General features: G+C 37.0%; 2 protein-coding genes across 5 annotated transcripts in view; one reads left to right on the top strand and one right to left on the bottom strand.

The window, feature by feature from the left end:
* LOC124159515 (leucine--tRNA ligase, cytoplasmic) overlaps window positions 1-282 on the bottom strand; it is a 35708-nt gene extending 35426 nt beyond the window's left edge. The window contains exon 1 of one of the 4 annotated variants that reach the window (XM_046535378.1): window positions 155-282. The gene's annotated coding sequence lies outside the window, so the exon portion shown is untranslated. The other 3 variants (XM_046535376.1, XM_046535377.1, XM_046535375.1) reach the window with 3 other exon arrangements.
* A 114-nt stretch (window positions 283-396) lies between these two features.
* On the top strand, window positions 397-24723 carry LOC124159517 (AP-4 complex subunit epsilon-1-like). The gene is made up of 15 exons (XM_046535379.1): window positions 397-484; window positions 573-752; window positions 833-1028; window positions 1111-1337; window positions 2855-3055; window positions 4463-4707; window positions 6522-6690; window positions 7804-8018; window positions 12433-12761; window positions 14120-14313; window positions 16887-17001; window positions 17396-17542; window positions 18652-18997; window positions 20993-21224; window positions 24532-24723. Exons 2-15 carry the CDS (start codon window positions 636-638, stop codon window positions 24616-24618), a joined length of 2820 nt encoding a protein of 939 aa, XP_046391335.1. The 5' UTR covers window positions 397-484; window positions 573-635; the 3' UTR covers window positions 24619-24723.
* Window positions 24724-25119: the final 396 nt, after the last annotated feature.

Below are 25119 nucleotides of genomic sequence, written 5' to 3'. Positions count from 1 at the left end.
TACAGAAGTGATGGGTTTAACGCTGTGTAGCAATGAACAGGCCTAATATTTACAATATCTTTTCAAGAACTTGTCAGCATATTATATTAAGTTATCCTAAGACATATTCACAAAATTCGTTTTACCCCGGTACTGCCACACATACAATATTCACCGTATGATGATTGAGCTCTCACGAGCGCTGCAGCTATTGGCCCAAGAACTCCACAATATTGTACTAAAATTACAATTATTCTACTTTAACTAATCTACGATTCTTTTTTTCCGCCATCCACTCAGTGCTCGGTGATGTTATGGTTTATTGGTGGATGACAGTAAATCAGTGCTGTTGGTACAATACTTTCGATGAGTTCCTACGATTTTCACTATCGATTCCAATCGAAATATTTAAATCTATCGTACTTCATCGACGGGAGGACGTAAATATTTTGTTTTCTGCTGCTGGAATTGCTGTAGTGAGATAATAATTTACCACTTCTGTATGGTATGCTACATATTTTGATTGTTTTCAAATCTTTTTGTGCTATGCCTATATTAGTATTACTTTGCCATGGAAGTTCTTGACACCGCAGAATGGCTTAAAAGTGAACGAAGAGAAATTTAACCACAATATAGGAAGATGAAATGATATCAGTATGGCTAGAATTTTAGAGAAGACTGTTGAGTCGGTAGAGTCTTTCCTCTCTCCGTTCAGCACGTTTTATGGGTTTCAGTCCCTAATTCAGAAGTGTATAGCATCCAAAACAAAAAAGGTATTTGCTTGACATCTTAAATAGAATATTGGCCATTTAGGTGATTTTATTGAGTATCGTATGATTTGTAATTATTTCAGGAGGAGGAAACCCTCATTGGAGGATGTTTGCAACTGGTGAAGTCGAAATTGGGAGAGCCTTCACCCAGTCATAGGTCCATAATAAACTGTCTTTCCTTTGTGGTGTTTGCTGATCTGTTGGGATATAAAGCACCTTTCGCTCATATACATGCAGTAAAATTAGCAGGTTCAACATCAATACTCCTTAAAAAGTTGGGTATGTCTTAGGAACTTACCAATAACGAAACAATAATACCATTTTTTTGCACATTAATTTAATGGTGTATCCTACATTGCAGGATATCTTTTTTGTTCCTATCTTCTTGAACCAACTCATGAACTATCACTTTTAATGGTGAATACTATTCTACGAGATTTGTCTCTTCAATCGTCTATTGCTTCATATGACGACTCACAGGATCCCTTTGCTGTGGCTGCTGCATTAGCCGCCGCTTGCTATCTTATTCCTGTGGACTCTATATCTACCATCCTGCCTCATGTTTTGGACAAGCTCAATCATCCTAGTGTAAGATTATAAATTCTTTATCACTCCTTCAATTATTTTCTGTGACATAATTGGAATTTTTAAGCGTCCCTGACGAAAGTGTTAGCCAATTAGAGACTTCCATCAGGTTTTCAAGAGGATTTTTCGTCGGAAACCCCTTGAAAAATTAAAAAAGATGCTTGATGAAGTTTTGTGCTTCATTGAAAATCCAGTTTTCATGCTTGCATTGAAAACCTCTTGGATTTCGCACCATAACTTCCATTCAAATACTGCTATTTACAAACAGTGCACGCGGGTCGAAAGAGGGAAGCTTGCTGAAGGCAATGCTCACGATCAGAAGATTCGGAAGTGGATATTAGTCATGCACGGAGGCAGAGAAAGGGCTCCCAGCCCGACTGGCAGAGCACGCCAATTGACATGCTCCGTAACTCGGCTTAGACGGGACCACATCAATTGATGTGCTCCGCGCTGAATGTGTTAAATAGAGGTGTCAGCGACCTGGTTGAAATTATCTCTGAATTGACTGTTGGAAAACCCCCACAAATAATGTTGGAAACCTATCATTTACTAATCCTAACCAACACCTCTTACTAAGGCACAGCAGAAAACCTTTTTAGGTTTTACGGAGCATTTGATTTTGATCATTGTAGACCTGTTTCTCTCTGCTCCAAAAACCTCCTTAAATTTTCTGGGTATCATCTAGGAAAACCCTTACGTGTCTCTTGAAAGCTTCCATTCACACTTCATTGAGATTCACGAAACTTGGATGATACTTATATCAGTAGAACCTTTCAGAAACCTAATTAAATCATTTTTCATAAAATTCCACTTTACTCTTTATGCTTCAACCAGTTTTTATGCCTATAGCATTATTATTAAGGTAAAACAAACAAATTGATCTTGATAGTGGCTCGATAGATATTTAAACATTCAAGCATATTAAAAGTCTTGTGGAGCTGTTGCTAACAGGGACGCCGGCTTACAAAAAATATTGGGGGGGCCTAAACCGGGGATCTTGCCCCAGGAAATGTATTAAGTAGTGACTTTTAAGTCTTTTAAGCATTTTAGAAGAGTCATATGATCAACATTAGAACCCTGATAACTCAAATCTCGATATCTGGACACTCAAGGGAAAATAGACACATTTTTTCCTCACACCCAGAGCGAATTTTTGAGGGGGCTTGGGCCCCCTCAGGCACCATGGAGTCGACGCCACTGGTTGCTAATGTTTTAATAATGATTAATTGTTAAATACATAATAATTCCACAGTGTAATTCCTCTATCCTTCAACTTGATTGTTTCAAATACCTCTTGAAATCTTATCATTTTTGTCAGGGATGTTTGTTGAGGTAGCACTGGTATAAAAAGTAACTTCGAATTGAATGAGATACATGTATGAAATAATTTGTCTGTGATTAATATTATTTTTGCTGGTATTCTTAATATTTTATTTGCATATTAAATAATCAAATTTGAGAATAAATAGCCTGAGATGGTATTTTAAAAATACTTCTCTGAAATTCTTTTCCAATTTCAGCCATTTGTGCGTGGTAAAGCAGTTTCAGCATTGCAGCATTTATCCTCACAATTGACTGGATGTAGATTCTTTCATACTCCTGAACAGCTGTCATCAGTTTTCAATGGGCAACCATCTGCATTGATGTGTAAACTGGTGACGGACCCTCATCCTTCTGTTGTGCTCATGAGTTTGCAGTTTGTTCATTTTCTTGCCTCTCAGGTAATCTTCTAATTTTCCTTCTCTGTTTGTCATTGAAAAAATATTTGCCGATACATTGCATTTACTGTGGTATCAGAGTAATTTTTTAAGTCTCCTCTGGTAACATGTATCTTGATGTAAAGATCTGGTTACATGCTGCATTTGAACATGTAACAGTTAATTTCTAAAAGCATGAATGCAATAATGAATGTGAAAATGCACCATTTAACCACCCAATTAGTGGGTACACAAACAGGAAATAGAGCCTGTTCTAATATGGTTTATGTGTTTTTGCATGCTATTTTCCTGTTCACCAAAATCATCCATGCAGTCAAACATTTTAAATATGCAGTAATTGTTCATGTATAGTCAGTAGCGAACGCAGAAAACACTCAAGGGGGGGCACAAAAGATATCTTGAGTTGCCTTTACTTTTATCCTAATAAAAAATAATCAAGTCACAGGCAGAGTAAAAGAAAATTGTAATTAAAAGTGATTATACACGTGTAAAAGACAATTCCATCTTATGATATAAAAAGTTACAATTGTGGTTCTGAAATGTTTGGCAATACGGGCGGACCCGCAAGTAGGGGCATGCACCCCCTATCTGTATCCGCCACTGTGTACAGTGTAACCTGGCCTTAAATTTATATGAGGGAAATACATGTGTGTGTAGTACCAAGCGGCTTATTTTTATAAACCAATTTATTTATGCGGTAGGACTAGTTTCAACGCACCTGAGGATGACGCCGCTGCATCGAAACTAGTCATACCACGTAAATAAATTGGTGGATTAATACAAAGTTTGTTCGTTTTTATCCATTGAAATGAACTTCCACAAAGTTGAGCCTGTGACTATAGAGATTAAAACGTCCATCGCTGAATAGCAACTATGTAGGGTTTTCTCCTCATCCGAGTCATAGTAAGCATGACCTACATCTCCTGTGCTACAAGATTAGATTTGGGATGTAACCGACTTGTTTGGTCAACCCAGTCTGAGATTTGCCTTGGAGGAAAATGCCAGTTACACCATCAAGAGGGCTGGTGGTGTAACTGGCTGCATACATACTTGACTGGCTATCGGGAGATCCAGGTTTGAATCCCGGCTGAAGTCAAACGATTTTTTCGTGGAAAATTTCAATCTGGTGTAAATAAATTTGCTCCAGTGCACCTGGCTGCTTAAAAATTCACCTGTTTCATGCATTGTTAAGTTATAATGTGATGATATTTTTAATTTACCCTCATTTATATTCTGTGACACTGTGATGTTATTGCTTCTTGCTCTGCCATGTGACATTCTTAAAATGAAAGGCTAATAGTTTATCCAATACCCATGATTTTCTGGGTTCGGAATATTTTTTTTGCAGAATTGTGCTTCACAAGCTATAGGTTTAGTTTCTTTCTGTTTTAAATTACATTTATATTTTAGTTGCAACACTTGGAATCAGCTGGCAATGTTGAGGATTCTCAGATCACTGTGAAAGTTGATGGATGTGTTGAGAGTGAATTTCTGCGTTCTGGAGATGAAGATTCAAATAAATATGATGCCAGTGCATTGAAAGATTTTGCTCCAGCATTGGTACACATTCAAAAGCAAATACTGCAAGGAAAAATTCCAGAGGAATACATTTTTCATTCTGTTCCAGCCCCGTGGGTGCAGATATCAATTCTCAAGTAAGTAGATTTCGTACTCATATCTTGTAGTTTTTGTATGGTCAAAGTGGCATGGTATTAATGATAAGACCTGCTTTCATCCCAGATTTCTGTGTACAAAAGGAAAAAAAAATATGTGATGCCAGGAGTGTAATGCAGTTTTCCACGAAAAAGAATTGCCTCTAAAACATTTTGAAGTATGTGCATGATAAGCATTTCCCTGTTGCACACTGGTGGAGGAATGTGTGAATAATGGAGGCAGTGTGTTTACGTGACCTTGAAATAAACAGACAGTAAAACAAGCCGAGAAGTTAATGGAAAAAGAAAATTGTGAAGAGATGCATTTCTTCTTATTGCACTATATTTTATGAAATGAAATACATAAGTGCCTATTTTTAATATGCATCAGGAAAAAGAACCATAGTTAGAATTTGCATGAATTGAGGTTATTGAGGAAATATGTATCTGATTTATATATGTACATGTAGTTGCTGTACACATTCAATTTATGGTTAAGAAATATCAGTTCTAACAAAAATTATAGATTTTACTCTAATGATATGGAGACTCCCTCACATTTGATGGGTTTGCTTTAGAATGAATTCATTTAATGATCTTCTTGTTACTTTACAATACAATTCATACATGTTTGGCAATTTTAAATTTAGTCATTTGGGGATGAGTTTGAATACTTTCTTAGCTCTGTTACAATTGCTTTGAATTTGGAAAACAGTCAGAAACTCCATCCTGAAAAGCTGTGATTACACGATTGGGGAGAGCTTGGATATGTTCAGTATGTTTATTCTATGTTTTTGATTTGCATCATGTATATGCCGTATTTCTCCTAATATAGTCCCCCTCTGAATATAGTCCCCCCCCCCCCTAATTTTGAGGCTTCAGTTTCAGGAAAAAATTTTAAAAATGGATTTGAATATAGTCCCCCCTTTACTTTTACAATGGGCATTTTTGGAAAAAAAGGGGGGGACTATATTCAGACAAATACGGTATAAAACGTTTTCATTTTGTTGCTATGAAAATAACCATTTGTTGATTTGATGACAATGTTTGACATCAAGGTGCTTTTTTACTGGCAGAAACCATATTTTGGAAAAGTAAATATAATAATAAAAAGGAAGTAAGTACACCAAAAAAATTGTTGCTGGGGCTGACCTCTTGAAGCTAATTATGTACTTGGCTCTGAGGACTTTTGCACTTGCTCATTTGTCATGGTGTTCTACCAGCCTACCTAATTTGAATAAAATCAAAATCATTCAATTTTGTGAATGTAGCTTCTGAGTGAACATTGTCCAAACTTTTAAGGAAGAGCAAATTGTGCAGATTTTTTCATGTGTCAACACATACCATGTGCCAGTACATACTGATCAGCTTAACATACTGATGCTGATCAGTATGTACTGGCACACCAGGAATTTAAGGTTTAAGTGAAATCTGTTAAAGTGTTCGTACCAATGTTTAAAATAGTTGTATCTGATCAGCATCCAGCATTTTTTGACAAAAATGTGTAAAACAATATTTTCAGATGGAAGTACCTCTAATGGGCCAAGATAAGCTAAAAGTTTTAATATTTAGCTATGAAATGAAGGATTTATTGAAGTTATGCTTATGCTGTATATCTAGCCATCATTATGAGATTTTTCTTATCCTTAAATTGTGCACGAGTAATCATTAATTCTCTTATTCAAACCTTCAATAGTCTGCATCACTGATCATAGTATTTTTCAATCACTAATTTCTCTAAAATTCATGTTATGTATTTTTAGTTTTTTATTTCCCAGCTAAAATTTAAAATTTGATATGAACTCATTTTTCGTTAGGCTGTTAAGACTCTTAAAACAAGAAGAAATTGTTGCGAATGAAGTGCACAGCTTATTGATAGAGACTTTCCAAGCAGCTAGCCGGAAGTCATTGATCGGGTGGGCCATTGTAGTTGAAGTGGTTCACACAGCTGTGGAGACACATCTTCCAGAATCCTCGTTTTCTGAGGTAATACATTTCTATTGAACTATTCCATTAATTTTAATTTTTTTTGGTTTTCTTAACTACTTCTGTAATTTATTTTATGAAATTCTTGAGGGTTCGGTCAAAGATTCATAAAACTAGCCTGGCGAATGTTTCACTTTATTTATGGACTGATAAACCAAAAACAATTTTAGAAATACACCATACTTTAAAACACTATGTTGCATGTATAGTTATTCTGAAATATTCAAATTCAAGAGACCCTATGAACAATATACCTATCATATGCTCAGCATTAACGCAATTAATGGACAACAGATTCTTTTTTAAATTTCCACACAGCTGAGGGAACAAAAAATATCAGCATTTGTATGCTTAAGAAACCAAACCATTAAAATACTGTTGCATCTGTTAAGTATTGTGTAAATTTGAAAAAAAGAATCTCTTGTCCATTAATTGCATTAGTGCAGAGCTTCTGATAGTAGTGTTAGTTATTGGGTCTTTTGCAATAATATTTTAGACTAAATATATGTGTGGCATGATGTTTTAAAGCATGCTGTATTCCTAAACTCGTCTTTGCTTTTTGTGCTGTAATGTTTGGTTTATTATTCCTGAGTATGCTTCATAAATAAGATATAAAGGATCAAAAGAAAGATAATAAATAAGATAAAATGGAAATGCAAGATAAAATGGATCGACCGAGTAAGTAACAAGGAAGTGCTAAGAAGAGTGGGAGAAAAGAGAAGTCTTCTAAAAACCTTAGGCAGAAGACGGGATAACTAAGTTGGTCACATTATGAGACATGATGGCTTGATGAAAACAATCGCAGAAGGACAGGTGGAAGAGAAGAAGGGAAAGGGACGGCCCTGAATGAGTTACATAGGACAAAGGGTTATAAAGGATGTAAAAGAGAAGAAATACGTAGCTATGAAAAGACTAGCGGATAGGAGAGAGGAATAGAGAGCTGTGTCATACCAATTTTAGAATTGTTGACTAATGATGATGGTGCTTCATAGAGAAAGCAAACTTTTGGCCTGGCAGTTTTTTTACTCTTTGCCCAAACCCTCTATAACTTCACAAAAAAATAATTTCAGTGTAAATTTGATCCTGCTCATGTTAATGAAAATCATGTTGCAGATTGTTGATGTTTTGGGAAAGCTGGTGATTGACAGTGGACCTGGGAAAGATTCTATACCAAAATGGCTGAGCAGCAATCTACTGCACACGAGTCTGTCACTGCTGCAGTTACTTGGAAGGAATGACATCTCTCTAGTCAATCAAATTATTACATCGTATGATTTACAAGATGGCCTCAGTGGTTCTGTTAATCATATTGACCCTTCAATAAGAAGGTAAAGCATTGCTTTTCTCTTTTTCCTGTGATATTATTTATAGACTGAGCAGGTACTACCAACTTTCAAAAGTTTTAGGACTAAGTTAGTGGCACCACTTCTGCTTCTCAAGGTAATTTGGTCTCCCTCATTCCTATCTTCCATTCAATGTCCTTGGGTATGCTTTGCAAATACACATTTCATTCATGCTGGAAGATATTTGCACTCAAAGGGAGAAGTTACTTCATCATTGCAAATTTATGATTATGTTTCAATTTATGTAAAACTACAACACCCCCCAAAAGTTTTTCAGCTTTTCCAAAAATATTTTGTGTGACTGAATGAACTTAAGGATAATTATGGCTTCATCATTTGAACTTAAAACTTTTTTTTATAATTTCATATCTCTGGAATTTTGGGTTGATCTATATGTGAAGTGGTCTATGTGCCAATAAAATTTAAAGGGGATGGATTACTTGCACATTGAACGTGCTCCTCTCCCCACATTTTGTGGTTTGTTATTCCACATTATCCAGCAGACTCCCGATTATCCGGCTGCAGTTTATCCATGTTGCGGCTTATCCGTGCTTGAGTTTTATAATTCTTCGATGTTTTCCGTAATCTTTATAAAAAAATTAATCGGACACAAAAGCACCAATATATATTTGCATTTTGATGCAAGGCTACAATGGGATTATTATGTATATTAGAATTCTCTTTGTGAAACGGAATTATTTTATTTGCATGTGGACAAGGAATGTTTCAGGTTTACTTTGACATCTGCTCTAGCATGCAGACAATGATCAGTGGTGGGAAAAAAAACTCTTGGTTAATTTTAGTTTCTTCAATGGTTAACAAATCGCAAATTAAGAGATATGTTGTCTATAATCATACATTCATATTGCAAAAGCACAATTATTACCGTGGCCCCGCATTCCATTGAATACGGCCCAAAGGAACTGGAGATTTCGTCGTACTCAAGCATATTTACGCTGTGACAAATCTTGTTCAAACTGGAGAGGAAGGGAATAGTAGAAGTGAAGGCAGCAGGGGAAGTAGAAGTAGAGCAAGCATGAGTGATAGCCAGGCTCTTGCCTGCGTATAAAAATTGCCAAAAGTCCTGGTTTTCTATGGCCGCTGCTGCACAATGGGGTGATCGTGCCCATTACCTTCACGGAAGCTCTGATTTCTTGGTATCTAAACGTCACTGTGCACAATTGCATTCAGGGTTCACTAAACCCAAAAACTTGCGCGAGGCATGACTATGCAGCGTGGTGCCTTAAAGTGTAATTTCTGACGTTATGCAGCGGTTTTTAAGCATTCATGCAAACCAATTTCCTGCATCTGTGATCTCGCACACACAGTTGCACGGTTTTCGGAAATCAGGTATTACATGGAGCAGTAGGAATACAAGTATAATCACATTATTACCGCTAAAAAGATAGCGGTCGGGAAAAAATAGCTGTGAATGATTCCGGAAAGCAAGCTAAAACCCCAGACTGCATGCGTAAATGATAATAAATTGTTTGATTTACATGTATTTTAAAAATTAAAGTGAAACTTTGGATTATTCGTACCCCCTCAATCCATAATGCCCAGATAATCGTGAGTATGCTACATTATCATATCCCTGTTGGTAAGAGCAAGGATGCCTTCACAGATCTGCATTGCGTCAACACCACGAGAGCTCCCACCCCACCAGCAAATTTTGCCCTTCACAGCTATGCGTTGCGAAAACAAATGTAAGGCAAGAAGTGTCGTCTCCTAAAAATCGACCCAGGAGCTTGTCATCTTATGATTTCAAGCCAAGTGCACAATACATATGTTGTATTGTGCATATTCACACAATTTAATTTCTTTAAATATTCTTCTTAACTAAGGATGAGTCGGTTCTTAAATTTTTTCAGTTCTCGGTATTGGTCCGGGTCTCTCCCATTGGTTCTTGGTTCTTGATACCTACTCGGTTCCAAGAATGAACTCTCATTAGCTGAATTAATGGCCAATTTAAATGAACAACCACAAGAAGTGAATGGAAATAACTCCACTAACAATGTAAATTAGCGGGAAAGCTCTGTAAAAAAAGCTTAAGATTGTCTCGATAATTTTATTTGCCTTGTAAAAAAGTTTAAATAACACATTGTTAAAGATTGCATTATCGACCAATGTGTCACATTACATCAGGCAGCCTCTGCTTCTTCCTCCAGGTTTTGATTTTAAAAATTCAACATTTTTACCCTATCTGGGTCTAATCTATTCTTTTTTTGGCAGAAATATTGCCTGCAGTGCTAAACAGGTGTTCACTCAAAACAGTGGTGGTCAATATTGATTTTGAAGGACTGCACGAAATATGCTTGGAGCACATTTTACATACTGAATGGATAGTTAGCATAGCATCAGGATCAATATTGAAACTCAGCCAACTTCTGACGACATCATCCATTAATCTGTTGTAACTTGTGAGTTAGTTCAAAATATATTCTGTATTCTGCGATGTAGCCTAAATTGTTACTTTAATTGACAACTTATTCTCATGCTTCACTGGCATTTAAAAGACCATAGTCATTAGCAAGGAGCTCTCACCCTGTATTTAGCTGGTAATACCATTGACGGGTATATATTATGCTAATCTATGATCCTCGGTGATTATAATCTAATGTAAGGTTAACATTTGTCTTATGTTTAGGAAAGATACATATCTAAACGTAAAACTTCAAATATATAGTGAATTACAGTGGAACCTCGTTAAAGCGAGTACGGGCTATAGCGAGACCCCCGCTATTACGAGAGATAGCCGATGCACCGTCAATTGACCCTATAATAAGCGTGTTAAAAAGTTCGTTTTTACGAGGCCCTTTTGGTGTTGGCACTCGCCTTAGCGAGGGTTTCACCGCCGGAAAAACTTACATTAAGACTCCTTAATCTCTGTAATTGCTAGCGATTTGTTAGAAATGAAGCTAATGGAGTGCTCAGTCTCAAATTTATGTGGTAAACTGTCGTTTGATAAATAAGTAGTTAATTTTGGTGAAAATATTGTGGCATTAGCATTTGCAAATGCTTGATCTTCTTTTGTTCCTCGTGCGGCAGAAAGCAGTCGTGAGCATACCCGCACGTCCATGAGTTGCATGAATAGAAAGCATTTGATGGCAGGCACCATGGCCAAGAAAACACCAAACAATTAGCCGTTGTTTGAGTAAGGAAATTTAGTGATGCAAATAAACATCACCTTTTGTCTGGATTTATGCTTATGTTTATCAGATAGAAATTTATCTGTCACCGCACCACTCTGTTCCTGTATAACTGTTCGCAACAGGTATACCATATTGGCTATTATTTGCTCCACCTCCGGTAAAGCGACAATTCGCTATAATGAGTGTTTATTGGTGCACCGTGGGGTGTCGTTTTATCGAGGTTGCACTGTATGAAATTAAAGGCATTTGTCACTCCCATTTGAGCCCCTCCTGCATATTTGCATAGGTACCTAAGCTTCCCATAAATAAATACCAATTTGAAATCGCCAGCATACTGCTGTCTCCACAGAAAGAAAATCTGACACGATCAGATTTTTCTGCAGCGATGTAGCGGGTTGGCAACAAGATGTCATCAATTTTCAAAGACGGGATCTGATTGGCTAGCGAGCCACGGCGTCAATGCAATGCCGAACTATGAAGGTTATTGTTAAGAACAATATTTGCAGATCAGAGCATTGATTGGAGAGCTCTGTCAAATCTATGTCTGGATAATAATCAGCTCAGGAGTTTGATAATGGATAGAGACATTAAATCCATATTGTTATTAAGTTAGCCCTCTAGAAATTCCTTGCCTTTGACAGGTGCATTCTTAATTGAGAAAATCCATTTGTTTTTATTTATTTATGTTTACTTGCAAACTATCACATTTCCAGAGTTGCTAATGTCTGTGAGAAATTTCTTGAGTAATTCCTGAAATGATCTTAGTTTTAATTCTGTGCTAACCATAAAGACAAAATGTTATTTTTCTCTAAACTTTATGTCTATCATTTCGAATTATTGCATCTTGTTTGTAACAGTGGGAAAAACTGGAATATAATGGTCAATGTTAATATATCCTTTGTTATTTTTTATTGCTAGCCATTAATTATGAGTGTCATAGAAATAGTCTAATAGAATATCTGCTTTATTGAATTCATTTTTCCTTTGTGGCTGCTCCCTGAGGACTATATTTGATATTTCTTGTTATATATCCTATGAAATTTGGTCGGATAGAAACAATTGTTCAAGCTAGTGCCATATTTTCTTATCTACATCATTTCATTTGAAATTTTCTTCTCTTGCACGAAAAAATTCTACTCATTATTTGAAGTAAAGTGAAATTGAGTGAAGAAACTATATCTTATTATGTTGTGTTATTTTTAAGGTAAAACTATGTGTGTCTAATAATTGCGTGTTGACTGTTGAAGGCTAGCTGTTGGGCTGGTCACCGCACATGGAAGCCTTACTTCATCAATGAAAGGGAAGTGCTGGACTGCTGAAAAGATTAGTCTACTCCTGCTAGAGGAGTGTTTACCAAAAAAATTACATCCCCATGGAGTGATTCAACCAGTTGACCATTGGAAGAAAGAGTGCCTTGAGCGTATCGTTCAAATTACAAGTACTCCTTGCGAACCAAGTGAGGGGACATCGTGGCAATTGGCTGTGCTTCTAAGAGCTCTTCCCCTCGCTCCTGATCGTCCTACTGCAATTGTTATTCTAGATCAAATCCAGAGATTTCTTCTTCCACCAAGAGAAGGTAAAACATTGCAGTACATATTTATTGTTGACTTTTGCTCATTCATAAATTTGAATGAGACCAGACCTATTGAACAAGGTAATGAGGAAAACATGAAAAATTGCTCAATCAATCTCAGAACGGGGCAATCTCTATTGTGGCTCGCAATAATGTGCGCATAGTGACAGTCAATTATCTTTCAAAGCTTGTATTATCCATATGGCATATGTACTTTAAAAATGAAATAATAGCTGAACATGAAATGAAATTGGGCAATCTGTATTGTGGCTCGCAATAATGTGCGCATAGTGACAGTCAATTATCTGTCAAAGCTTGTATTATCCATATGGCATATGTACTTTTAAAATGAAATAATAGCTGAACATGAAATGAAATTGATGTGTTTATAGATAAGAATTCAATTAGGAATTTTTGCATTCTTAGATTTGAATTAAATTAAGAAGAATTAAGAAAACAATATGCCGACAATATCAGTTTTGTTGAGTTTTTGAATGTTTAACCAGTACATACATCAGACCCACATTCCTTTGCATAAATGAAATATCGAAATATACATCGCCGGGTATCATGCAACAGCAAGGAATGTTGCTCTAGCTTTCCATTAGTCGAAAGTCAATGTAAGTGCACCGATGTAACTATGACAATGTTGCGCTTTCAACTTCCATACCTAACACAGGAAAAGTTGGAGGCGGTATCACTACAATGTAGGTTCCCGCACTTAAGATGTAGACTATTGTATTATTATAGCGACAAAGCCAGCGGAAGAGGATGGGGGAACTAACTCCCTCTCTCACTGTCATCTTTCTCCAATTATCCTCCCATTGATTGCTGGGTGTAACAAAAGAAGAACATAAAATGGGATCGTGCGGAGCATACTCAAGGCCGTGAATCACAAAAATACTTGGACATAACTGGCTTTAGGTGTTGTAGATCTGACACACATCTTGTATTTTTAGTTTAATAAACAGATAATACGAAACATAATATCTAATGCTTGCTTAGCGGTTCATCGCCCTCGAGAAATTCTATCCTAATACCGAGCGTACACTGTGGAAGGAATTTTTTGACCTCGTTTAATCTCATTTATTTAACTTGTAAAACATAGGCCGTTTGGTGGTACAAAGACTATACATATCTTGCTAAAACACGATTCTCGTAATATGCCGTACTTGCATAACTGGGGTTCCACTGTATAGAGTAGTTGTACTTATTTTCATTTTTAAATCGATTATGCTATTGATGGCATTAACTTAGCAATTCAGTAAATTGTTTACTAGCATATAATATCTGTGTGTAGTACAAATTTATAGCTTTACATGCTTTAAATGGATTTTTTTCATTCCCAATAATCTTTCCAGGCTGTGAAGAGGTTGGCGCTGATAATGTCCCGAGGGATAAAGTTTTGAAGCTGCTTGAGAAGCACTGCCACTCCAGGTGTGCCTCATCCTATCTGCTTGAGCTGTATATTTGGGTCCTCAGTAACTTCTACTACCTCCTTCCAGACACATGCCCTCTTAAGGCTCTGAAAATGTTAACTCATCTTGGTCAGAAGGTATATTTTTTGAATGACAGACAGTTTTGCTGGTTAATTATTACCTGTGAGTAATTCCATGTCTTATCACTCACCAATTTTCAATCGAAAGTTCTCTGATTTTCTTAAAACATGGTATGTACAATTAACATAATCGACATTGTAAGCATAAATCTCAATTTTCAGATTTCAAATATGACAAGTTATGTTATAACAAGCTACAGTGGAACCTCGTTAAAGCGAGTACGGGCTATAACGACACCCCCGCTATTACGAGAGATAGCCGATGCACCGTCAATTGACCCTATAATAAGCGTGTTAAAAAATTCGTTTTTACGAGACTCTTTCGGTGTAGGCTCTCGTCATAGCGAGGGTTTCAGCGCCGGAAGACTTTCATGAAGACTCCTTAACCTCTGTAATTGCTAGCGATCTGTTAGAAATGAAGTTAATGGAGTGCTCAGCCTCAAATTTATGTGGTAAACTGTCGTTCGATAAATATAATGATTGACGAAACAATGCTTTGCATGATTTTTATTCAGTACGGCGCTTATAAATTGTTCGAATAATTGGTCGTTATTTGAGTAAGGAAATTTAGTGATGCAAAAAACATCGCCTTTCGTCTGGATTTATGCTTACGTTTATCGGATAGATGTTTATCTGTCGCCGCACCACTCCTGTTCCTGTATATCTGTTCGCAACAGGTATATTGTCTATTATTTGCTCCACCTCCGGTAAAGCGACAATTCGCTATAGCGAGTGTTTATTAGTGCACCGTGGGGTGTCGTTATATCGAGGTTTCACTGTATATGACAAGTCAGTAGTTATTTCAAAGCTATTATTATGTACCATCTAATAACTTTTACTACTTAATTTTCAGAGCTAAATGCCAATGAAACTGTCAAAACAAGAGGAAGAAATGACACCCATTTTAGCCATGATCAAGTAGTTGTAGGTAATATCCAGCCTTATGTTCTAAATTTTAAAGAACAACTATTCATGAATGTCCTGCGTTTTTGCCCTTCCTCTGAAAATTGAGATTTTTGTATTCACAAATTGTTAATTGAGCTCATCATCTGTGGCGGATCTATTGGGGGGGGCGAAGGGTGCTAAAGCTCCCCCATGAGTATCCAATTTATGCTAGATAGAATGGTAATTTTTGTTCGAACCCCCAATACCGCTGGAAGATTACCTCCACTAAGCCTTGTTCCTATCCTAGATCTGCCACAGTGTGGAATCACTGCTGTGTATTGCATGTTGAGAATTACCTGTTAATCCAGTGAGAAGACATGAATTAAGAAAATTAATGTGCTGTATATTTCTTATTTTAAGATAATTAGGAGGATAATGTCTCGTTGATATTTTCTTTGCATTCTTACTATATTTGATCCAGTCATTTATCACTATACAGTTGAGGACCTCAAATCTGGAAAGCTTGGTACCAAAAGGTTTCTGAATTTATGGTTTTTCTGGATTTCTGGTCTTCAGCAGGCTGAAAAAGTGCTACACTTTTTATGAGAATTTTAATGCAATAAAATCAAAACTCAGAAATTACGCAAGAAAAGGATTTTAACATTAATTAGCATTAACCTTCCAGCAGCATTTAAATTTGATATACATAAAACTTTGCTTTCAAATGATTGGAGAAAAAGTAGTAAGTGATTTGATACTCATGCAAATCAAAACATTATTTGGATTTTGAGCAAAGAAAGTTTTTATGTAGCAAAGTAAGCTGTGAGCACGCACACTCAGCATTCTTTTTACTTTTGTATTCATTCACTGTTTGATGTCAGAATGTACAGTTGTCACACAAGACAATGCCGTCAAAGCTCGTCTTTTCATTCAGACATGTGGGTGCTGCCGTATGTCAGTCATAAATTGTTAAGTATTCACTCTACACCTCGAAACTAAAGTACACAACCGTTGGATAGCAAATTTACACTCTCAATCCTCTCAGCTGTGTAAAAGGAGCAGAGGTATAGGTCTATCTACATGTGAACGTGTAGATGGTCTGTCGAACAATCCCTAGAAGGACATTCATAGCCTTAGATGGATTCAAGTGCACTACATTGAAGGAGGCAAAAAAACTTGCTAAATAAGTTGTCAAATCACGGCCATAGCTTCCGCAGCATAAACTATACTTGCTTAATACTGGTTGAGAACGAGCAATAAATTCATCCTTTTCTTCATGCTCAATAGCTTTTGTTGATAGCATTGGCTAGCAGACGCTGCGATATCTATCGGTACCTTCCTTAGTCGGACAGTAAATCTGTCCAAATGCTTCCATATTTTGTTAATTAATTATTTTATAAATGCGTTCAGGCTCTTGCGCTCGTTATTTGAGATCTCTGCCTAGGTTGTTAGCATGTGTTCATAGCGTGTGCTAACTTCCTACTTTTCCCAGAACAAGGAATGCTGAGAGAGTGGTGCCACAAGGTGGCGAGTCGAAACACTACGCAGAGGAATTTTCAAACGTCCCGGATTCTGGTTTTTCGGGTTTCTGGATTTGAGGTCCTCAACAGTTTATCTTATTTTTATGCGGTGTGTAAAACTTTCAGTTTAAGCGTGAAATATACTTAATGGGTTGTTGATTTTAGGTTGTGTTCAATAATAGAAAAGGAAATCTATTGACTGTGGTGGATGTTTTAATCGGAGTAGTACGGGGAGTGATGCTTATCACTTTGAAGAAGCTCAACTTTACCAACCAAAAAGGTAAGAATGAAATATTTCTAAATGCTGGGATAAGATTGACTCTCATTTTAGACTGTCTCATCCATGATGGTTTATGTTTGACCTCTAACTTTAGGCACTTAAACTTTCGCGATTTTGAAGAATTTGGCATATGCTTGTAAAAGGTTGCATTTTCTGTTTAATCAATGAAGTGCCAGCCAGCCAGTCTAATGGAATGAAAAAAACACTGCTCTAATACCTTAAAGCCTTATGATGATAAAAAAATCCATCTCCTACCTATGCTTTCTGCAATTAAATTCAAACATTTAATTTGGCAACAAATTTACACGAGGTGCATTTCCATTATTTTGTCCCATCCATTATTCATATCAATTCATGTATCCAAAATGTCAAAATCCAATGTTATTTATTTCAGAAGAGGAATGGAATGAAGCACGGGAGTTAATTGGGAATTTTATTAGGAGTATGACAGAACTGGATGGAACGCCACAACTAATGGATGCTTATAGTGAACTGTCTAGAGTGCTGCCTCATGCTCAAGAGATAGCTCATGCGATGAAAGGTGAGTAGATCAGGGGAAGTGATCAAAGTATCCACCTTCAACTTCATTGATAATTCAAAAGAAGTGAGAGATTGATGAGAATTGACTCATTCACTGCTAAACACTGTGCAATCAAGTAAATACTTAACAAATACGAAAGGCTGCTTGAAGCTATCATTGAGGTCAACCTCTATACTTTTCTAGCGTACCTTGGTAAATTAGAGGTTTAAGCTAAAACTTCCATTAGTAAGCAAGTCAGAGTTGTGAATAAGCAAAATTTATAAACTAACAAAACCACAGAGAGCCAGTGCCTGCCGATGACATAGGCTGATTCTAAATTATCCTTTAACTCTATTTTGAATTTCATTATATTGATATTCATTTTCTCAGAAATATTCAATGTGATGTGCCTACGTTTCAATGAAGAGTCAATCATTAGAAAAATTGCTGTCCGGGCAAAATTTGTCTATTATAAATTGGTAATGAAAGTAGCATACACTCAATTTCTTGAATTGTAAAAAGAGAGTAAAGAAAGATTTCAGGCTTTGGTTAAGAATTGGCATTATTAACCATCCATATTTTTCTAGCTTTGATTGTAGTTAAAGACATTGATTGATTATTGGGCTGTCACCACAGAAAAGATTTGACTTTGAAATTGAAACTAAAACTAGGTGTCTCTGAGGCAATATTTTCAATCAATAGGAAATGGTTTGGTACTGCTCATGTAATCGGGTTTGTACTCTTCAAGTAGTGATGTATCACCATAACTTACAATAGTAACTATTCTTGATTACTAATGGCAAGGCGTGCTAATCATGCGTGAGCAGGCGTGCTGTCATGCTCAAGTCATGCTAATCATAGAGCATTTAGTTGGAAAACATTTTTGAAAACCTGGCTGGAACTTCTCAACTGTCAAGCTCTATGCATCAGATCCCAAATAAATGGAATGTTTAGCATGCTGAAAAATCATTTAAACCCCCCATGTAATCTTTGCTCATTAAACCTTTGATCCTTGCCATTTAACTCATTAGTGAACGTTCTCTCAAAAGTCAAGATATACCGTACTCATTAGCTGTAACCTGTATCTCATGAGGAAAGTTTTTGATTCCTTTGTTTTTTCAAAATTTAAGAATCATCCGTTGGCGAGGATTCCCTTTTGGACTTTACTCTCTCCTTCTTGGATCCATACATTTGTAAAAGATTAGAAGGAGGTGCTAATAAGCATTCAGAGGCTTGCCAACCTTTTCCATCTGATTGTTACAATGCTGAGCTAGCGATAAGTGTGCGGCGCCAAATGTCCCTTGGCCTGCCATTGCATTGCCATCCATGGAAGGTTGACATGCATGTTCCAGAGGCTGCTAAGGATGATTTCGAATTCTCTGCTAGCATGTCTCTAACCCAACTACCATCTTCATGCACTCCAAGCAGCCATGGCACAAGCATACCAGATGAATTTCTTTCCCTCTCCATGGAAAGGTGGGTTATGTTACACAATTCTGATATGGACAATTTTATATTCTTTCTAATTTAGGTATGAAAGATAAGAATGTTGATTATGAAGGATCTGGGGCATTCCCGGCGGATTGATAGTCGGAAGAGTTCTTTGGTGTCCATGGGTTTATTGGCACTGATGTTTCAAGTGTGTAGTCTGCCAGCGTTTACAGGTTGATCACTGGAGGATCACCCTTGAGACGATGACATGCTATACCCTCAGTATGGACCCAGTGGGAACCGATAACTCTTCCTATTAACAATGTTGATTGGTGTCAAGAGTTCATAGTACTCTTTTAGCATGTATTATGAGCTGTATTTTTATGTCAATGTATTTTTTTGTTGAGGATGCTAACTAATACTTGTGCTAGTATAATATCTGGAGATTCTTGCTAGATGGAGTGGAATTTCTCCATATTGGAATGACAAGGTGCATTATTCCCCAAGACTTACTTTTGATTTGACCTGGGTTTCAATGTCACTACACCATCAACACTGTGCAATTGGTGTGAACTGCAGCCAATTTGTGCACGTTTTGGACGAAGGAGAGGGGAAAATGAGAGGGGAGGGGAAGCGGATGGGAAAGACTAACGGAGGTGTGGAGTTGTGGATTGGGAGGAGTGGAGTGTGGGAAAATGGTGAGTTGCCTCCAGCCTACCCTCAGATGAGCACCTCTTCAATTGGCCAGCTATCCCGCTGGAAAATAAAAACCTGCTGACTACCCACAGCTATTCACGGATGGCTTCTAGCAACAATCCTGAATTTCATCTGACGAGGGGAGACCATGTACCTTGCTCCACCTTTTTCAATGCCATATTTTTTATGGCATTCGGAATGGTGAACACATTTCTGAACTGATAGTGGTTCCATTGAATGGGCCTTAGTTTGGCTGTAATTAATTAATTTTCAAGTGGTATTTTTAACAAGCGTTATATCGATACCTCCACTGCATAAACGCTCAACAATCGCCCACTGAATCAAATCCGCTCATCTAGATAGCCTTTATAGTACTAGATGAGCGGATTCTATTCGGTGGGCGATTGTTGAGCGTTTATGCAGTGGAGGTATCAATATAGTACCAAAATAATGCAGCATCATACAGATGGATCAGTTGGTGTAGTGGTGAGCATCGTTATTTACCACCCGGGGGGCCAGGGTTCGAGGTTTTGTCACGGCAGTAAATTTTGTAGTTTTCATTTTGATCATGCGGTGACAAATGTTTCACTAATTTTAATTGCAGCAAGCATAGGCATGAGAAATTTTTTTATCATCATTACAGCGTTTAGGTATTTGAGCAGTGTCATTTTGGATGCAGTCTCTCCCCTTGTGAGTAAGGAAAAGAGAAGAGGACCACAATGAGTTTTAGGATGCTCCTATTTTATATTATATATCAAAATGTCAAAATCCCAGCATTACCCTGATCTCACCCATGTGTCACCTGTTTTGCTTTTTCCATGCATCGCATCTCCTCTCATTCCCCTACCCTCTCCAACGCTCGCCATTTCCCCTCTCCCCTGCTCCCCATCCATATCATCTCACCCTCCAATCTTTCCCATCTGCTCCCCCTCCTCTCTCCTTCGTTTCCCCCACTCCTTCATCCAATGTATGTATAGATTGGCTGCGCTAATTACCATTTGTACCTTGAAGATGATTTAGCAGCATTGAAACTTGGGTCATATTAAAAAGTTACTTTTGTGGAATATTTCACCTTGATTCTCCAATAAGTTGCACATGTATCTTCTTTTACCATTTAAGCTGACATTCACTCAAAGTTTAAAGGTGTGGCCTGAGTAGATGCACAAGCAGTCACTTGATGTAAACCAACCATTGAAATTCTTGGTTTACTGACATGCTTATTTTCATTTTGTCTCTTTCATAGCTCATCTTATTCTTTTGTTCACCTTCTCTGCCTTTAACTTTTTATGCATTTCAAAATTTATCATTATTGGTGGAAGAAGTAAGGGCTCGTATTCATTCCAGCCAACCAAAGGATTCTGGCGAGAAGGATGGAGGGGTAGCACCCATGAGTACAGTCGCTCCCAGCAAAATATGGACCTCGTCTGGTCGTACCATCAATTTAGATGAGACACCTGCATCGTACATACCATTTTCAACATTCAGTTTGGACCAGAGAACTCATCTAGGAGAGAGCAGTGTGCAGCCTGATCTTATGTCTTTACTTCTCCACACTGGAAATTCTGGAGTTGCTTTGGTAATAGTCAGTAGTGTAGCTAGAATTAGGGTTAATTATCATCAGTGAAATATCTTTAATACAAATCAGGACAATGTAAAATTCTAATTACACTTAGCAAAACTGATGTTCCAAAAATGATCTCTCTTTAGCATACGGTTTTGATACTGTGGAATTCAGAATGAAGCATGTCTGTTTAGGTGCAATCAGACTAAATGTAAACTTTATGATCTGTGTAGTAGCACTTGGTGTTTTTTTATAACTTTGGCGTATATCGGGTTGCTTACCCTTTGGGATTGCTTTGATCACTTGAAGTCTCCACGAAAAGAGGTTGTAACATTAAATTTGGGAAATTTTCCAGAAGTATTGTTGAACATGGGGAAATGAAACATGTTGCATATGGGTGGTACATTTGTCACTTATTTTCAAAATACCTAGGGGCATTCACTTAGATCAAATATTGCAATGCAGTGTAAGAATTTGGTAGTTAGAGGAGATTGGTAAGTTTTGGTGGAAAAATTTTTACTCTCTGGTAAGCTTATAGTAAGAAAAATGGAACTTTGCCTCCCTCTTTTCATGAGTTGGTGACTTCACTAGAGTTCTGTTTCTTTTATCAATTCAGGGAGGATCTTTCATTGAGTGAAACAGTCACTAATTCATATTTCCCAAAGATTTTGTTTCATTGGAGAAGTATTTGTCTTGGGTTTCACTTTGAGTTCAACTTTGGAACCTAAATTACATTGCTAATTTATATTTCATAGTTTTTTAATTTTCTTGTAATCTTTCTAAGATTTTTTTCGTGTGAACATTCTTTTATACGTTTCACCAAAAGTTAGTATCTGTATTTTATCATGTTTCATTGTACAATGCATGAAGGTCTTAATTATTTAAGAATGTTGTTTGTGTTGATTAGCGTATTCCTGTGATATAATCAAAACTTTTTGTTATTTTCACTTGCCATTCAAAAACAACAATCATCTTATACTGCTGTTATTTATAAATAAGTAAGCTTCGTTCAATTTAATAACAAAATATAAGTTTAATTTGTTGCATTGATAGAGATCAGAAAGATAATCTTGAATCAAATCAGACTGACTTTTAAAACTTAGAAAATAGTGTTTTCAACTACACTCAAAGCTTAGGATTTTAGCAATGGTCCTATAGCAAAAATACCTATATTGTTCTCTTAAATCTCATAAATTAACTTTTCTTGGAGAAATTCACTTAAAATTCTGCTTTAAGAAATGCATTAATTGTAATTATATCTCATAATCTTAATAAGAATTTAGTTTTTCTTTTGTTTTCGGCGGTATTTAATGAAGTTAAACAGCTTAAGAGTCATTATCTGGCTCAATCTGGTTGAGTTTCAACTAATGTAAAGAAAGAAACGGGGGATTTTCAATTTTATAAAATATTAATTCCCCCAGTTGTGGTGATTTTATTCCTGTTCTTGTATTTTTTGATCGCCTAATAAAGCTGTAAAGACAGCGTAACTAGTTGGAATCAATACGTTTGGTATGCGGTAGTCAGCTTTTGTCTTTAACATCGCACCATTTATGGGCAGTCCTGCAGACCTTTGTTGATAAAACCACTGGAATAGTGCAGATTCCATTTGTGGATGTTCCCCTTGCCACAAATATTTTTGGCTGCTAGGTTTTCCTAGTTTGGCCACTGCTGCACAAATTTTATCTATGTTCTTTAATACTGAGAACAACGTAAATGATGAGACACCAAACTGCCTCCCAATATCAGTTTTAAAGTTCGGCTACTTTTGCACTCGTCTATAATTTTAATTTTGGTATTAAGGCCCTAATATTTACGTTTTCTGGACATATTGCACTTGCACAAACTACCTGACACTATGTACTATGCCCATGAGACTGAGTACACTCTGCCCCTCCAAGCGAGTAAACTCCACCCCTCACCCACATCCCAACTCTCCGTTGTTGTGTAATTGGGCGCATCCAGTCGACGGGTTGGTAGAGGTTTTTCAATCGCTCTCTTCCGAATACTGAGGCCTTATCAACCCTCTGCCTTGGATCGTGCTCAAAGGATCAGGTGCATTGAGTTCGCTCCTCTACGTAGTCTGGCCACCAAGAATTGTCTGATGACTGCCAGAAGGGCCTGGTTCGGGGTAGGGGGTAAGGATGCCTGGTAAGAAAGGGAAACGCCCACGTTACATGTAAACAAAATGCTTCCGTGAAGAAAGGAGCTGGAAGGGATGACGACTTTGAAGGACACAAAGGAATAATCTCTTGTTTTCGTGATTCGAAGAAAGGGCTTGTTTTGGTTTTTCAGGCTTTGCTCTAGCTTTCCATTAGTCAGAAGTCAATGTAAGGGCACTGATCTAACTATGACAATGTTGCACTTTCATCTTCCATACCTAACACAGGAAAAGTTGGAGGGGGTTTCACTACAATGTAAGCTCCCCCACTTATGATGTAGCCTATTACTATATATTATTATAGTGGCAAAGCCAGCCAAAGAGGATGGGGAGAACTAACTCCGTCACTCACTTTCATCTTCCTCCCATTCCCCTCCCACTGATATCTTGGCATAACAAAAGAAGAACGTAAAATGGGATAGTGGAGAGTGTACTCAAGGCCATAAATCACGTAAATGCTCGGACGTAACTGGCTTTAGGTGTAGTAGATATGACACGCATCTTGTATTTTTAGTTTAATAAACAGATAATGCAAAGCACCATAGTTAATGCTTGCTCAGCAGTGCATCACCCTCGAGAAATATTTGTTGTAATACCGATTGTGCAATGTGGAAGGAACTTTTTGACCTTGCTAAATACTATTTATTTTACATGTAAAATATTAGCCGTTTGGCGGTACAAAGACTATCACCCACTAAAATGCCATTCTCGTAAAATGCCGTACTCACTAAACCGGGCTTCCACTGTATTGTATATTGTGGTTAAGATGATGTCATAGTCAGTAGAGCATAAATCATTCTTAATTTGGATAATTTCATTTATGCTTATGCTTGTCTAAAATATATTTACTCTGCATTTAGAAAGAAATCTGTTTAGCTTGATAATGTTTTGAGTTAATCAAGGAATCTTTTGGGAATGAAGTTTTGAATTTAACTTTTAAAGTTTAATTAAAGGTAGTGATTTGCTTTTATTCTCCAAAAATCTTTTTCAAATTGATTTTAAGGATGTTAAGCAAATACAGGTATGCATGTATGGACTGCAATAGGAAAGTTGAAATCTTTTACTTTAATACAACTTTGCAGAAAGGAGTGAGTGTGTCTGTTTAATGACGTGATATAATTCAATTTTTACATAGTGTACCAAAGTCTGAATTCTTTATTTCAGGACCAAGAACAGGCACAGCCTGCAAGTTCAGATCCTTTAGATGTGCTGCTGAGTGATGGTTTGCACATTGGTGATATGACCACGTGAGCCACATTTGTATACCTGTGATTCCTTTTCGTATGGAAAATATATCATTGTTGCTAAATTGATGTTAAATTTCATATATTTTACATTAAATGAAATTTTTTACAACTATAATTTTTTTAATAATAAATTTAAAGCCCATAGTTTAGAGTTCATGATTTGGGATCCTTTTCCAGGTGCCCTAGCACTTCAGATCTGTCTTAATTCATTGTGCGAACCTCATGTTTACCCTGCCTTTCACTTGCAAACAGCGGAAAAGAGCACTGTGGTTGAGGTATGCATGGTCACCCATCCAACCGTATTTCAGACCCAACCTCTGCCAAGTTTTTCTGCCAGCTGGTGGTGATTTGTCTGTGTGTACTAGTGCTGTATGGGAGAAGATTGAGAGCTATCCTCCTCAAGCTCCTTCTGCATAACAGAAGTTTGTGTACATTAAATATTGCTCTTCTTTACCATTCATTCTCCTGTGGGCTAAAAAAATAAATAGTTGTCCTCTTGTGGACT

The sequence above is a fragment of the Ischnura elegans genome, chromosome 5 (assembly GCF_921293095.1).
Source record: "Ischnura elegans chromosome 5, ioIscEleg1.1, whole genome shotgun sequence".
Classification (NCBI taxonomy): Eukaryota; Metazoa; Arthropoda; class Insecta; order Odonata; family Coenagrionidae; genus Ischnura; species Ischnura elegans.
The sequence above is the reverse complement of the archived record's forward strand: the minus strand, read 5'-3'. Positions and strand labels throughout refer to the sequence as shown.